Here is a 16,873-nt window from a genome sequence, read left to right on the forward strand (position 1 = left end):
TATTTAATATATTTAATAATATTATTTATTTAATATATTATTATTTAATATATTATTACATATTTTCAAAAATTAAACCACTAAACGCAGTTTCAGTTTTTTTTTAAAACTGAAATCAATCTCTAAATAAAACTACCAAACGCATTTTTAAAAATAATTCAAAAATGAAACTAAAAACATTTTCATTTTCATTTTCGTACAGAAAATAAAAACGTTTTAGAACCAATTCCAAACGCACCCATAGTATTATGTTTTTTTTAAAGTTAAACAAGTATTTCTAAATATCAAAAGTAATTATATATATTTAAATTTCATACCATGTCTATTTTGGTCATTTTACATACCCACAGCAATTCAACCTCAAAATTGACCAAACGCTATTACACTGATTTTAGAACCAGCATAGCTATTATAATTATAATTTACCAAATACTCAGCTGCTTCTTCTAATAGCTGCTTCTTCCTTCAGCATAGCTAAAAGTAATTTTTCTAAAATCCACAGCATTACCAAACTAAGCCATTAACTAAGTAATTTAAACTTATTAGTTAATCCAAGATGTAAGGAAAGGATTAGGGAAATGATGATTAAGGAGGTTAAACCTCAAAGAAGGATTAAGAGACCAAGTTTCCAAGACCTAAACATAATAAATCATAAATCCTCGATGATGAATTGATTGTCGATTGTCGGTATTAAATTGAATACAGAATCACTATGTCACGAGAAAAGGGTTGCTGTGGGGAATCGCTAAGTGCAGATGCCTAGGTAAGTACAAACCTCACCTACAGCATGAATTGTTTTAAAATGTCATGTTTGAGAAATTGCTTGCCTAATTGTGTTGCATAGATTCTCTGTGATATGATGCAATGTATACCCTTACAGTATTTTTACAAATATACCTCTGTGACATAAATGATGATGAACAATGAAAATAATGTAAAGTAAGTCTTACAAGGTAAATTATAAATGGTTATATCTTGTGACATGCATGATAAACACAATGAATATGTATTCAAAGGAAATGTTTGTAATGTTGTTTGCTTTATATACATCTTTTCTCTATGATATGATGCAATGTATGCCCTTTACAATATTTTAATAATATACTTTGCGGCACAAATGAAGATGAACATGATGGATATGTTATATTGCCTCTTTTAATGTATATGTTATTAATTATTTTGTGACATGATCATAATTGCATGCTCACATATAATAAGAGACTCATGTAATGGAAATGATAAATAAAGTGATAATCAATTCTCTATTGCTTTGACTTTAAGATAAAGGAATTAGCTCTCCTAGGATTCTATCAATAGGAGATAATAGAACACAATTTTTCTCCCTTCCCCTATGAGATAGGCGTGTAATATAGCTGTTTTGGGCATGTAATATTCTGTTTGACAGTGTATAACATTCTAGTGACAGCTATGTAACCAGAGAGAAAAAGAGAAGAAAAGTTCTTCCATTTCCGGTTCCACCTCATACATGTGTTGATATTGGTGGAAGAAAAAATTAGTGGGTGATCAATTCTATAATTTTAAATTAGAGCCCACACTCTAGGTCTTGCAGATATCAAGGACTAAACGAGGAAGATTCAGGTTTTTTTAGAAAGCTTGGAGCGAGGATTGTTCGTGGTCAAAGAAGAACTCAAGTTATCGACATAATCGTTCGTTAGGTAAATAAATTAATTAGATTAATTTATTTATGTACAGATTAATATATCCTATAGAGCGTTTCAAAAGTTTTATGAACATTTTTATTATACACGATCTGCTAGACAAACGCTTCCGCATCTGAAATTGTTTTAGAAACCAACACGTTTTTCCTTTGGCTTTCTTGTGGTTTGATAGAGATCAAGATACCGAGTAGGAGATTGAACGACGTGTACCTACTCGCACTCCAGTCGTGGAAAAGAAAATAGTGGAGAAGACCAGTTGGTTGATGCTATTAAATGTTCGGGATTCAAATGTTCGTCTCCTAAAGCTCTGATTTAGCTCTTTTGTATATATGATATATAGCATTATGAACATGATTCGACTTTGTTTTTGTTTAATTAAAAATGTTTAAAATTCTGCTGCGTAACTTTTGCCATATTTTTCCAACATTAAGGAATTAACGAAGAAATCTCGGTGATCTGAGGAACCGGAGCACTAGGATTGTTTGTGGTCAAAGAAATTAAGATATCATCATAGTTGATCGCTAGGTATAATTCCTGTTCTAAATTTATTAGATTAATTTATTCGTTATAAATTAATATATTTTATAGCGTTCTTAAAAGTTTTATGAAAATTTTTATTCAGACTCGATCCGAATTTCTACACTTCTGCACTTGAAATCGTTCCGGAAAACAACAACAACAACCACCTTGATCTTTCTCCTACTAACAATCCTTCCTTCAACATATCGACACCTTATTAAACCTCTGCTTATTATTTCTAAATCCTTCCATACCTTCCATAATTTCTCAATTTTGGTCTAAAATGTTAAATCCATACAGTCAACTCTATATCCGAAGTTTTTACATTTTAATCTCTCACAATTTGTAGTCGATCCTTATAACATTAGATTGTATTTTCCAAATGCAGGGACAATCTTAAAATTTTATTTTATCTTCTTAGAATTACTTTTCTTGAATAAGTAGTCTGTTGTTAGTTTTAAAACCTGAACTATTAAACTAGCAAGTAAAGCTTCTCTTTTCTTCCCTTTTTTCCCTTATTGAACTCACATAGAACATACCTAAAATCATTTTTCTCAGTTCTCATTATTCAAAAATCCATCAATGGTACATAAAGAGTTTAAGGCCGTGTTTGGAATTAATCTCATTTTTGTTTTTCACGTTTTTTGAGAAAGAAAAAATAAAAACGTTTTCAAAATGACGTTTGGCGTAATAAAGATAAAAAACAAAAATGAAAATGATTTTTTGGTTTAGTACAAAATAAGAGAGAAATGAAAAATGACTTTTAGTTATTTTTCATTTTTTATTTTTGTTCTCTTCTCTCTCGAGCAAAGAGAGAGAGAGAGAGAGAGAGAGACATTAATGAATTTTTTATAATGAAACAATCTCTTGATAAAATTACAAACGCATTTTCAAAAATGATTTATGTCTGAAATTGAAAACGTTTTCATTTCTATTTTCATACAAAAAATAAAATCATTTTAAAACGAATTCCAAACATGCCCTAAATCTTTTTTACTAGAAACATTTAAAATTTTTTTATTAACAATTCTAAACCTTAAATTGTGACATCTCAGTAATATGCTCAAGGACTAAATATTCTCCAATTGAGTTCTAACCATACCTAATTCAAGCTAATGGTAATCAGGTGTAATTAAAATTCCTCTTCTTTTTTCTTTTTTTAAATTAGCAGCTTAACCTGTACTAACGTGACTCAATATTTTATTTCATCCTATATTGCATTCTCTATACACTTAAAATCAATCCTTCCCATTGAACTTATTTAATTCACCCTTTCTTTTCTTCATGATTTTATAATCTCAATTCTTTAATCTATTATCCGACTAAATTCTAACATCTGTTTTGAGCCACCTATGGGATTTGTAGGCCCCGTTCATTTCACTGATTCGAGTGTAAAATTTGAGTTTTGCTACAGTAAAAAGCTTTCAGAAACAATCACATCTAATTTTTTTTTACAGTAAAAAGCTATCACATAAAATTATATCTCAACTCGAATTAAAAACTTGAATCAATGAACTAAACGGGCCCGTAGATCCCGTCAGTATTTTTCTTATAATTATATTATTTCATGGGCTTAGAATAATTACTTAGGAAATACAAAATATTGTATGTGGGCATATAGGACATCGTAAATTCTTAAACTTACAACAGTCTGTATGACTTAAAATTCTTATCATCATGTTTATATCATGACTTTGATAATTGATCATCATTGATCTAGACTTTACTTATTGGTAGACATTATACGATGAAATCAATTATTTTTACATGATTCTCATTTCAGATCTTCCAACTGAGATATTCTTAAAAGTCATTTTCTAACCTACACTGAAATTATTAAAGTAATTACCTCAATTTTAAGACATTGAATAATTAATTTAATTAATCGCATGTGCTATTAAAATTCAGAGTATTATGTCATTCTACTCAAGAAACAGGTCATTGTACAAATATAAATCTAGTTAGTACTCATAATAAAAAGCCTTTCAATTCAACGAGTTTTTAAACTAGTCTTCAATGAGGAAAATTCATTACCGTAAATCGTGAGATTTAGACTTTTGAATTTTTTGGACCTTACATATACTTGATAAATATAGGATTTATGAAGTTAGACATAAATTATAATGGCAACTTCTAGATATACACAACGAATCTAAGATTTATCAAGTTAGACTCACTTAAAAAAGAACAGTACAAATTCTAATGGTAAATTCTCGATATACTGAGTAAATTCTGGATTACCAAATTCGCTTCACTTTTTTAAGAACCATACAAATTCTAATAGTAAATTATAAATATACCCAGTAAATCTAGGTAAATTCAGGATTTACCAAGATTTATTAAGTTAGAATCACTTAAAAAAGAACAATACAAATTTTAATGGTAAATCCAGGATTTACTACGATAGGATAACTTTTTTAAGAACCGTACACTCTATTGTTAAATCCTAAATATACATGGTAAATTCTAAATTTACCGAGTTAGGATCACTTGAGAAGAATAGTAAAACTTCTCATGTAAATCCTAGATATATATGATAAATTCAGGATTTACCAAGTTAGGATTACTTTTTCATGAACCGTACAAACTCTAATGGTAAATCCTGGATGTACACGGTAAATCTAGGTAAATTTAGGATTAGCAAGATCTAGCAAGTTAGAATCACTTGAAAAAGAATATTACAAATTCTAATTATAAATTCTAGATATATAGTCAATTTTATCACGTTAGGATCACTTTTTCAAGAACTGTACAAACTCTAGTGGTAAATCCTAAATTTACCTTATGTAAATTTAAGATTTACTAAGTTAGAATCACTTGAAAAAGAACAATACAAATTCTAATGGTAAATCTTAGATATAGTTGATAAATTTAGGATATATCAAGTTAACATCATTTTTTCAAGAACCGTACCAACTCAAATGACAAATCTTGGAATGCACAGTAAATCCAAGTAAATTGATTTATCAAAAGGATATTTTTAAAACTTTAGCTGGTTGTAAATTCAGATTTATATTCTATTGGCGTATTTATTTACTTATCTTAAATATTGGCTATTTATTTAATTTCTTCTCTAATTTTGACCCCTCTCTCAATCTCCCCACATAATATATAATATTCATTTTGACACATCTATTTGTTCAACAAAAAACAATATTTAAATATATCTCATTAAAATAATTTTTCTCTAATATGTACTATTAAAATAACTTCTCTAATAAAATAAATTTTTTATTGTTAAACAAATTAAACAGTAATTAACTCATAATAAAAATTCTAACTCGCTATTAGATTTTCCATAATACTTACGCACGTGCTTCGTATCCAACAAGTAATTAAAAAAATGTCAGTACATTAAATAAGAAATGGGGTCACTTTTACATGCATCATATAAAGCCACTTAATTATTGGAGTATGAATTTAAATTTAAATTTTTTTATTTTTAATAAATATTATTTAATTAAAAAATTAGAAATTAAAAATAAAAAATAAAAATAATGATTCATATATTTTTAAAAGGTATTTATTAAGAGTATGTAGGTTTAAAAGCAACGGGGAGAGAGAGAGAGAGAGTAATAAAGGGGTTGTTTTTTTACAACAAAACTCAGAAAAAGTTTAAACTCAAGTTACAACTTTATTTAAGTTCACGTTCTTTTAAGTTTCAATTTTATTTAACTTTACTCAACTTTATTCAAATTACAACTTTAACTTAAGTTATAACTCAAATTTAACTTAAAAATTACATTAAGTTACACTCCAAAAGAATAATCCTAAAGACTACTGAGTGTGAAGTTCCTATCTTTGGTTCGAGCTACGTGGTGTGACACGTGACCCCAGCTAGGAAAGACATGAACAGAAGATACTCAACTTCGCACATCTGACTTTGGTTTCTCTAGATTGACGGTATTATTGAAAAGTTTAAACGTCCGTTTAATTTGTTAATTTTGTTTAATTTATGGATTAAAATTATAAAATTAAAATTATTTTTAATTTATATGTGTTTTTTATAAGAGAAAATATTATAGTAAATTATGAATCATAATTCGAATTAGAGAATGAATCTTCCAACTAAATAGACTCTAAATTTTTAATTTGAGTTGACATATAATTTTATGTAAATTTTTTTTTATAATCAAAAAATAAAATATAATTATTTTTAAAATCTTTTTACTATAATAAAATTTAAAATTTAAATTTAAATTAATAAAATAAACCAGTTCAAACTAATCAATTAATAGAAAAAGCAAAAACAAAAGGGAGTACAATAAATGACTCAGCAAGGGTAGATCAAACTCATTGGCGTTCTGTGAAGAGGGAAAAAAAAAAAAGAAAAAAAAGAAAAAAAGACTGTCCTTTCCCTCCTCTCAAGTCACCCATGTATATATAAGATCTCACATATATACATGACAGTACTGTTTGAAAGGTCCATAGAAAAGCACAGGCAGAGCAGAGAAAACTAAGAAACTGAAAAGTGTTTTTGTCTGAGGAAAAAAAGGGGGTGATCAAAACATATATTAAACCATGGGAAGGCCCCCTTGCTGTGACAAAGTTGGCATCAAGAAAGGTCCATGGACCCCTGAAGAAGACATCATCCTTGTTTCTTACATCCAAGAACATGGTCCTGGAAATTGGAGATCAGTTCCCACCAACACTGGTACAATTTACTTCTGTATGCAAAAAAAAAAAAAAAGGGCTTTAATTTTAATGTCAGATCCCAAATTTCTAGTTTTTATGCATGAAATTATTACATCTTGCTTTTTTGCGTATTTGGAATTAAATTCCACATGTGTTGACTTGATTTCTCTGTATTTAGTTTTGGTTGAGTCTAATGATTTGATAATTTTCTTAATCATGTGAAATAATTGTCATCAACCATAAAAAAAAAAGGGTTGTTGAGATGCAGCAAGAGTTGCAGGCTCAGATGGACAAACTACCTGAGGCCAGGAATCAAGAGAGGAAACTTCACACCTCACGAAGAAGGAATGATAATTCATTTGCAAGCTTTATTGGGTAACAAGTAAATCTTCTTCAAACATCTCATGATTTTTTTTTTTTTTTTTGGTTCTCTCTCTCTTTTCTTACAATGAAGTTGGAAAAAAAATTCCCCTTACAAAATAATTTATAACAAAAAGCTTTAGCTAGACAAATTTCTCCTATCATTTACAATTTTCTATTTATATGAAATTTTATTATTGTTTGTTTTTTTTATCTAAATTACAGATGGGCAGCCATAGCTTCCTACCTCCCACAAAGAACAGATAATGATATAAAGAATTATTGGAACACACATCTGAAGAAGAAGCTCAAGAAATTCCAATCAGTTTTCGATCCTCACAACAATAATATCCCATCTGACTCAACCACTGGCCAGTTGGTATCAAACAGGAGTTCTGGTACTACTTTCAGTGATAGAAGAAGCTTAGCTGATTATGTCACCAGCCATGGCTCTTCTGATAATCATCTCAGCCTACAGAATTCCTCCTCTTCTTCTCCTCCATCTACATATGCCTCCAGCACTGAAAACATCTCGCGCCTCTTAGAAGGTTGGATGAGATCTTCTCCAAAACCTAATAAAAGTATTAGTACTACTAGCATTAGTGACCACAATATCACAATAAAAGTGTTTGAGAATGATGGCAACGGCACTCTTCCAAGCGGCGGTGGCAGCGGGATGAAAGTTGAGGAGGCAGCAGAGGGGGGCGATCTCGTCTCTCACGACGAGTTTGAGTCGATCATGTCGTTCGATCCGAACACGAACAATGTTGTTTCGTCGTGCGACAGGTCAACTTGCGAATCTACTTCTTATAAGGTTTCTGCTGTGGATAATGAAGACATGATCAAGGTTCATGTTGTGATGGAGAAGAATAGTATTAAGCAAAGATCTGAGAGCGGCGCTAGTAATCCTCCATTGTCGTTTCTTGAGAAATGGCTCTTGGATGAGAGTACTATTGGTGCTACGGCTGGTCAAGTAGAGGAGATGATGGAATTGTCTCCAATGTTTTAACATTTGATTAGTTATATATATATATATATATATATATATATATATCGTCATCTTATTTTTCCCTTACCTAGTTTGAGCTATACGTTTCAAGAGGGTAACATGAGTTTCTTTTTAGAAAACCAGAGGTAAAATATTATGGGACAAGGAAGTCGTGTTTGTTCGCTTTTTTTTTTTTTTAAGGGTTTTAATAATCTTTTCTCGGTTTTGTTGGGGATTTCGAGAAGTGTTGAGATCTCTTTAATGCTGATAATTGTAACCATCCTATGAATGGATTATTTCATCTAATCAAGCTTACTGTTAGTTAATCTTTAGTTATTGTCGAGGAATTCATGAGTTTATTAGTTTTTGGTTCTTTTGTTGTTGGCTAACGGAGTTCATCAATTTATTAAAATTAAGAGTTTTTATAAAGGGATTAAAATAAGATTTTAGTACGTAAATCTTACTATAAATTTACTCCAACGATGAGAGAATAATTTACAGATGAGGAGTCGATAATATTAGTAGAGCAAGAAAACATCATATCATCTAGAGAAAATTAACATGTTGTGTGATTCTGAACATTGAGGAAAAAAAAAAAAAGAAAAAAAAAAGATGTATCTTAGCTCAAGTATAGAAGCAAAACCTAGCGTATATGACAATTTTGAGAGAATTAAATAACCTAATTTGATATCTTCAAGTTACATAGTAACTATTCACGCAACCTACGGCGAGAATTCAATATGTAGCCCCACACACACATATATAGACATGTATATTTATGGATACGTGTGTTATAATCAAGATAATCGGTTTGGTTTTTTTCTTTAAGTTAGTCTAGAAATAACTTTTGCCGATTTCTTGAAGAAATTACAATGAGATTTTAATGGAGAAGGGGAAGGATATGGGATGGGAAATAATATTAGCCATACAAGTGAAAAATGGGATAGCGTCACGAAAGTCTTGCATCCAAATAAGGCTAAAGGGTTTTCTTTGCCTCTGCAAAAGGGCCTTTTCGATCTTTCTTTTTTATTTTTATTTTTTTATTCTTTATTTTATTTTATTTTTTGGAAGAATTATGAGATGAAAACATGTGATCTTATTCAACTTTCGGCGACATCTCATGGCTTATAATGGTTATCACATACCATGCATTAAAAAAAAAAAAAGAAAAAAAAAAAGAGGCACACACGTATAGACCAAATTTCACAAGACACAACAAAATTTTGGGGTTTTGACTTTGCTTACTTCCTTTGCCCTTTTTAAAAGGATACTCCACCAATTACATTATGGCGTGCTCTGATCCAGGAGTTTTGTTTTGTTTTTCTACCAAAATTTCGAAACATCATAGTATTTGATTTATAAAGAATTGAACCAAAGTTTTGAGATTAATTAGACCAAAACCATATATAGTAACTGCTTCAACAAGAATTGAGAAGCATTAAATAGAAAATGAGATCAGTGCTACATCTTATGTGTAACTATGAATAAAAAGGAAGACTTTGAATTTTAATAAATGGAATATTTAATAGTCTCCTGGAAAAAGGAGTGATAATAATAGCAATAAAGATTTGCCAAAATTAAAAATAAAATAAAATGGGACGTAACATTAATTAGTTTCATGGAGTAATTAAAATGGCAAAAAAGCGGGTCTTGGCTTTTTCAGCAAAATGAATGCAGCTTCTCCATTACAATCTGTAATTCGTGGTGGACAACCGAACATGAGGTGCGTCATTTATGAACTCATCCCACATCCAACGCGACAGACGGGAGGGAAAAAAAAAAAAAGAAAAAAAGAAAGAAAGAAAAAGCAAAAAGAGAGAGAAGGCTATTTATGACCACTTAAGCAATTATTTTCCATGCCTTTAATTCCTAAGTTACCTTTTTTTTTTTTCTCTTTTTCTTTGACCTTTTTTTTTCTTCTCTTTTTTTTTTTTCCTGAGATAACTTAATTTTATAAAGTTGTACGTATACATGAACAATTTTTAATAGTTACGTTTTTATCGATGATGAATTATTATGTTTAGAAATTTAATAACCCAGCGTGATAAGAAACCAATTTTATTAATAGTTAAATTTTTTTTAATCAACTATCAAATTTATTACAACCATCAGATTAATATATTTCGGTTAAAATAATGATAATGGGTAAGTAATGAAGCAGCCATTAAAACTCCACACATATATATTCATACATACATGTGTAGAAGGTTACATTTTATAATTAATTTATACGAGATCAATGACCAAATTTAGACGATTCACAAAGTTATTGTCGGATCACAATAAATAAATATAGAAAAAATAAATAGAGACTGACTCACTAGAAATTTTATAGAGGTTCTCTCGTTAATGAGAGCTATATCCTTTGTAGGGTCTTCGGCAATGATACTAAGAGCAAGAAGATCAAGAGAGAATGTAACGCCCCTCCCAAACTAGTAGCTCAAGAACCGCTAAACTCGGGAGAAACGTTAACTTATGAAACTAATAGTTCATAATAAAAAGATAATATCTATTAGAAATATAATCCTCGAACATAATTCTTAATATACAGATTTCGTTTCCTAAGATCTCCTAACTCGTTATTAGACTTTGGATCATTCTTTCTCAATTAACAGGAACTTCAATTATTGAACTTACCTGCATCACAAGAACTACATAAGCAATAGCTCAGTAAGTAAACCATAAATTTATTAATTTCCACTTTTAAAATACTTTTCTTTAACTTTTAGGGCCCTTTGTATAACATTAGTGTTGTGTTATTAGAACCTCTTTCACGTGACTCCTATTTTAAAATCTCTTACTTCTTAAAAATTCAGTCATTCTCATTCTCAGTTCATAATAAACACAAGATTTCACATCATACTCTGAAAAGACTTCAAAATCTCATAAAAACAATTCAACCATAATATATAAACTGAAATCATTCTTAAAACATACTGTTTAAATATTACAGTGAAAGGTATACTTACAAACTAACTGGTCAAGAGAGAAATACTTTTCTCTCCATTTTCTCTTTCTTTCTCTGTGTCTTACATTTTTTTTTCCCTTTCCATTGTTGTAGAACCTTTTATCAAACATCAACTTATGTCTCTTATATATATAATCTTGGTGAGGTCTTATGATGGGCAACAAAGCAGATGACTAACCTAGGCTAGTTTAACTAGATGTTCAAGTGCCATTTTTTTAATAGAACTTGCTGCAAGATAATAGCTTAGCATAATAATGTACGTGGCGTAGCAATAACACACAACTTAAACCTTAGTTAAGACAAATGTTAAGTAGCTTACTAATCATGCCTATAAAGCGTGACCTGTCAAGTTTGTATTCTCCTAATAACTCTTTCTTCATATATCATAGACATACGTGGTAGTTACATCAATTCTAATCTAAATTCATATTCCACCTCAAACTTTAATATAAAAATAGATTTATAATAAAATCCTAATATTCTATTTTACTGCCACCTTTCTTAATTAAGCAAACACCTCAAATATTCTGGATAAAGAAGAGGGAAATTGAAAAAAAAAAAGAGGGAGAGAAAATCTAGGAAAACTGAAGAAAACTGGTCTTTACCTCTGTAAAATGTATTTTGGATATCTTGGAAAACGTATAGAATGGTATTTGGAGGCTAGGGCTTTTCCCATTGGGCGTGAATTAATCCTGTTATAGTCTTAGCGGATCTTCTTGTTGGAGAATGATTTGCAATTTGAAATTTGAACTGTTGTTCTATCTATTGGTTTTCGAATCAATTTCAAATGCGGAAGCGTGTGTTTAGCGAATTATGTATACAAAAATTCTCATAAAATTTTGAGATACTTTATAGATTATATTAATTTATTTACGAATAAATTAATCAAATTAATTTATTTACCTAGTGACTGATTATGACGATTTCTTAAATTCTTTGACCTCGAACATTCCTCGCTACAAGTTAGTTTAGAACACCCGAATCTTTCTCGTCAATTCCTTGAATCTACAAAGACGTGTGTGTGGGCACACTTGAAACAAAACATGATTAGCAAATAAATACTCAAGGTTTCCACGAACACTAACACATGCACGAAGTTGAATTTTTAGAGAAAATTTTTCCTTCCCACACTCTAGAAACCGGCCACTAATCCGAGGAGAGAGCAAAAATTGTGTCTCATAATTTTCTACAATCTCCTATTTATAAAATAGTAGTCAGACTCCCACAAAAAAGTCTAATATTTATTTCAAATTTCATAATTCTAAAATTTCCATTTTGCCCTTAGTATCTTGTAGAATTACAAGGATGACGCGGGAACTCATGGACCTATAATTCTGAGCTCCAATAAAATTAATAATTAATTAAACTCTTTAATTAATTAATTTTATTAATTCTAAGAGTTACTCCACTATAAACTTTGAATTGCACTATCATAATTATAGACATAAATTACTTCTAAACTATGATGCGTCCATTTAATATTGTAATGGCCGAGAAATTTTTGGTCCAATCCGGACAGTCCGGCATTGATCGCAATTCTTTCCGGAATTGTAAGTAGTAAAATTTTGACATGATCGAGAGAATATTGTGTAGAAACTTTATGTACGAGACAAAATTTTTTGAAATGTGTAAAGTTATAATACGAATGTTTCTTCAGAGGAAATTCATAAATATTAGTTATGCATAGTGCAATATCAGTGAAAAAATAGAAATTTTAGCAGTTATATTTTAGTTCTGAAAAACTGAAAAATTTGGTATGCGACCAAATGACAGTAGTTCTTGAAATGTTAGAAGTAAAGAAAATAACAGTAGTTCCTGAAACAAGATTTTCTTGAGTCAGATAGTGTAATGACTAAGAAAATTCAAGACTTTAAATAATACAATTTATGTAATTAAGCCAAGGATTTTCCTAGAAAATACTATGTTATATTTTCTGACTGAAGGATTTATGAAATTAACATCTGTATTCCTAAATTCTGTAGCAGATTTCATGCTAAGTTCATGTTTTACGATCAAGTAAATTCGATCGATAAATTCTCACTGTACTTTAAGGCAGAAGAATATTAGTACATATGTAGTTTGAGAATCTTAATTCCAAGAATCTCCAAGCACAACATGATGTTAGCAGCGTATAAAAAAACACTCTGACATTTTAAAAGAAGAGAAAATCCTTAATTTCCGGACAGCTAGGTTGAAGTCACAAGATAAATACTTATAGTAGAAGGGTACAATGTGAGCTCGGGAGTTGACACTGTCAGAAACAATGTCATTCCCGAGATATAATGCAGAAATTTAAGTTTAGAATTTGTTTAGTCTAGAATAAATTTCAAGACTTGAAACAGTTCAAAATATTACGCGAGTAAGAATTTAATGTGACATCGAAGTAGTCGGGGATTAATATTGAACTGTAAATAAGCAGTGGAAAAAGAACCGTCAGAAACTAGAATTTCCCGTCGGCTAAGTATTTCCTTACAATCAGTATAATTTTTATCTATTTCAAGGGAAACTTAAGAGATGAGACAAAAGTACAAGGGGTAGGTTAAAATTTGGTTGTATGAGATGTGATTTGATGGTAGAAGGTGAAGAGAAATCATGACATATGTGATTTGATGGTGGAAGGTAAAGAGAAATCATGACATAGGTGATTTGATGGTGGAAGGTGAAGAGAAATCATGATATTTTTCACTCTTTTATCTCATCTTGGCCAGCCATGTCGCAAAAATTTTGGTTAGTTGAGTGTGCTAGAAGACTTCATGATGGGATGAATCAAATCAACTATTTGACAAGAAAGCTTACCTCACTTCTCTTTTGAAGCATCCAAACCGGCCAAGCTTAAGGTGTTTTAAGCAAAGTTTTGATTAATTAAGTTAGACACAAAGGCTTGATTAAAAGCTAAGAGGGCATTAAGCAAAGGGCTATAAATACTAGATCATTGGTGTAAGCAACATTTTCCTCTTATTTGCTCATTCTTCTCTCATTTTCCTACAAACAAAAACTAGCGCCAACTCTCTCTCTTATGCTCTCTCTTTAATTTTTCTTCCACTCCCTTAACTACAAATACTAGCTTAAGATCAAGAAGAAGGAGGAGGATCAAAGTGTTCTAGGAGGAGCCTAGTCAAGCATTTCTCCAAGGGTATAAACTCTAAACCCTCTCTTTCTTATATTCTAGTAAAGTTTGAGATTTAGAAATATTCTTCTCAAGTTTTCTTATACTCTTCTAATTTCAAGACATTAACAAACCTTAGAGGAAGAAGAAGGTGATCAAGTGTTCTAGGAGGAGCCTAACCAAGAATTTTCTTCCCTTAAGGGTATAAACTCTAAAACCTTTCTCTTCTATTTTCTTTTCTAGCAAAGTTTAAGTTTGAGAATCCATTGATGTAATTTGTGATTCTCAAGGAAATAAGTTTGTAATAAGGGTGTGTGAGTTTTAAGTTGGTTTTGTGAGTTTGAGGTTAGTTTGATTAGCATTATGTGGTATGTTTATTGTTGGTTTAAGTTTGCCTATTTTGGGGTTAGAGGTAAAATTTTCTGGTTACTTTGAACGCGAAAATGGGGATCCTAGAGCGAGATTTTTCAGTGTTTTAAAACTTGAAACTTATAGTTCTCGATGTTTTGAACGTTTTTCTGTGACTGTGACAAAACTCATTTTTGACTCGAAATGCAAGTTTTAAGCCATTTTTCAAAAACGGTGCAGGCTGTCTAACACAGTTTCGGGAAAAAACTGCAGCCACTGTTTTCAGCCAAAACCAGGCCTTTAGAAGCTGAATTTCAGCTTTCTCTAAAAACAATAATTTTAGATCTCGAGGAGACAAAGAATTATCGTGAAGAACAGATTTTTGAAATCTGACTCTAAGATGCAGAAAAATACAGATTTCAGAAACTGCACAGTTTTAACTAAACAAAACTAACACAATGTTGGTTTTTAACAAAAGGTTATCAAAGAACCCGAGATGTGATTTCAATAAAATACTATGGTGTTAAGCCTCGTTTTAATAGAAATATTCGTAAAGAAAGTTTTTAAGAAAAATAGGTTCTTTTAAGAACTCAATAGTTTTTTAGCAAAACATCCCGACGGGTACCTACAAGCCCAATATGTAGGTCCTTAAAATTACGAAGATTGGAGGTGGGTCCAATGCTCGCATTAATTCAAGAGACGCCGTTTAAGTCTAAATATCAACGATCTAAGAGTTAGAATACCGTTACTAAGTCTCTAGGCTAAATTGGGTCTTAGTGATAGAACAAGTCCACTAAGATAAATTATGGAGAATAAGTTACTAGATTGGATAATTGATTTCAACCTAGACATAAGTATGTTAAGGGCAATTAAGAAAAATAAGATTTTAATGATTTAATAAATTGATCCTTCTAGTAAATTATCCTCCAGTAAAGGAAAGGAATACATACCTTAAGTAAAGGGCTAGATTTCCTTCATAAGTTGCTAAAATAGAATAGCAAATGACGGATAATCTCACACTCTCAGTGGATGTTCATTTTCAGAAGTAAGCAAGTAAGAAAGTAGGTTGTTTGACGAAAAGTGGATTCCAGCTCTGGAAATCAGGTAAGTAGGAATCTTGCCTACAGTATGAATAGATTTTAAAGAAAAAGTTACACACGTTATATATACATGTTTATGCTTTAAGTATTGTATGTGATGATATATCATGCTGCATACACTTAAGCAGTGCACATGAATTATATGTGTTTGAGTACATTTAATGTTATGCATGCTATGCTATGTCATACTGCATACACTTAAGCATTTCACACGAATTTTATGTGTGAGTACATTTAATGTTATGTATGCTTTGCTATGTTATACTGCATACACTTAAGCATTTCACACAAATTATATGTGTTTGAGTACATTCCATGTTATAGTATGCTATGATATGTCATATTGCATACACCTTAATAAGTCAAGAAGAACTTATAAGAATAATCTCAGTTGAGTGCCGTACTAGCCTCTGAGAGGGAGGTAACTCAGGCTCCGCAAAGGAGAAGAAAAAAATATAGTAATGTCCTCTGAGAGGGAGGCATTCAGTTTAGTTATAATCACAGTGTCGTGAGGCACCTTGCAAACCTTCACGTCTTCATGATTGCACGTAAGTGGTACGAGCACTCAGGCCCATCATTAAGAAAGATAAGATAAGATAATAAGACTATGATAAGACATCATAATTAAGCATGATCAGCTCATGCATATTAATTCATGTATACTTACAGTTATTTTGTGAAAGATAGTTCTTACTTGCTGAGCGAAAGCTTAATCAGATATGTTCATGTTATAGGTAAGAAACCTATCAGCAATTCTTGAAGGGCAATGACGAGCGGCAGACAAATGGTGGAGATGGGAATGGATACCGCTTGTAAATATTTCCGCAATCAGTTTTACGTTATAACTAGTTTTGCTAATTATGATTTGAAAACTGTATGTTAAATGGTTTTGTAGATTATGGATGTTAGTAAGCAAACTTACAGAGTAAGTATATATATATATATCCATATCCTTTGATAAACATCTATGTTAAGATTTGAATATTTGATCAAGAAAGCAATTCGCAACATATGTCGTATTAGTAAGTTTTTAAAAAAAAAATGTTACAGCATTCCTACAGCATTTAAAAAAAAAGAATGCTACAACATTCCTATAGCATTTTAAAAAGAATGATACATCATTCCTACAACATTTTAAAAAAAGAATGCTACAGCATTCCTATAGCATTT

General features: G+C 30.6%; 1 protein-coding gene across 2 annotated transcripts; it reads left to right on the forward strand.

The window, feature by feature from the left end:
• The first annotated feature begins 6,611 nt into the window (after window positions 1-6,611).
• LOC21394542 (myb-related protein 306) lies at window positions 6,612-8,202 on the forward strand. 2 transcript variants are annotated; one of them, XM_010106919.2, is made up of 3 exons: window positions 6,612-6,852; window positions 7,086-7,215; window positions 7,419-8,202. In XM_010106919.2, exons 1-3 carry the CDS (start codon window positions 6,720-6,722, stop codon window positions 8,200-8,202), a joined length of 1,047 nt encoding a protein of 348 aa, XP_010105221.1. In that variant the 5' UTR covers window positions 6,612-6,719. The 2 variants fall into 2 exon arrangements, with proteins under 2 accessions (XP_010105221.1, XP_024027126.1); XM_024171358.1 differs by having other exon boundaries at window positions 6,782-6,852; window positions 7,086-7,208.
• The last annotated feature ends 8,671 nt before the right edge of the window (window positions 8,203-16,873 follow it).

This window comes from Morus notabilis, unplaced genomic scaffold, assembly GCF_000414095.1.
Source record: "Morus notabilis unplaced genomic scaffold, ASM41409v2 Scaffold542, whole genome shotgun sequence".
NCBI classification, from domain to species: Eukaryota; Viridiplantae; Streptophyta; class Magnoliopsida; order Rosales; family Moraceae; genus Morus; species Morus notabilis.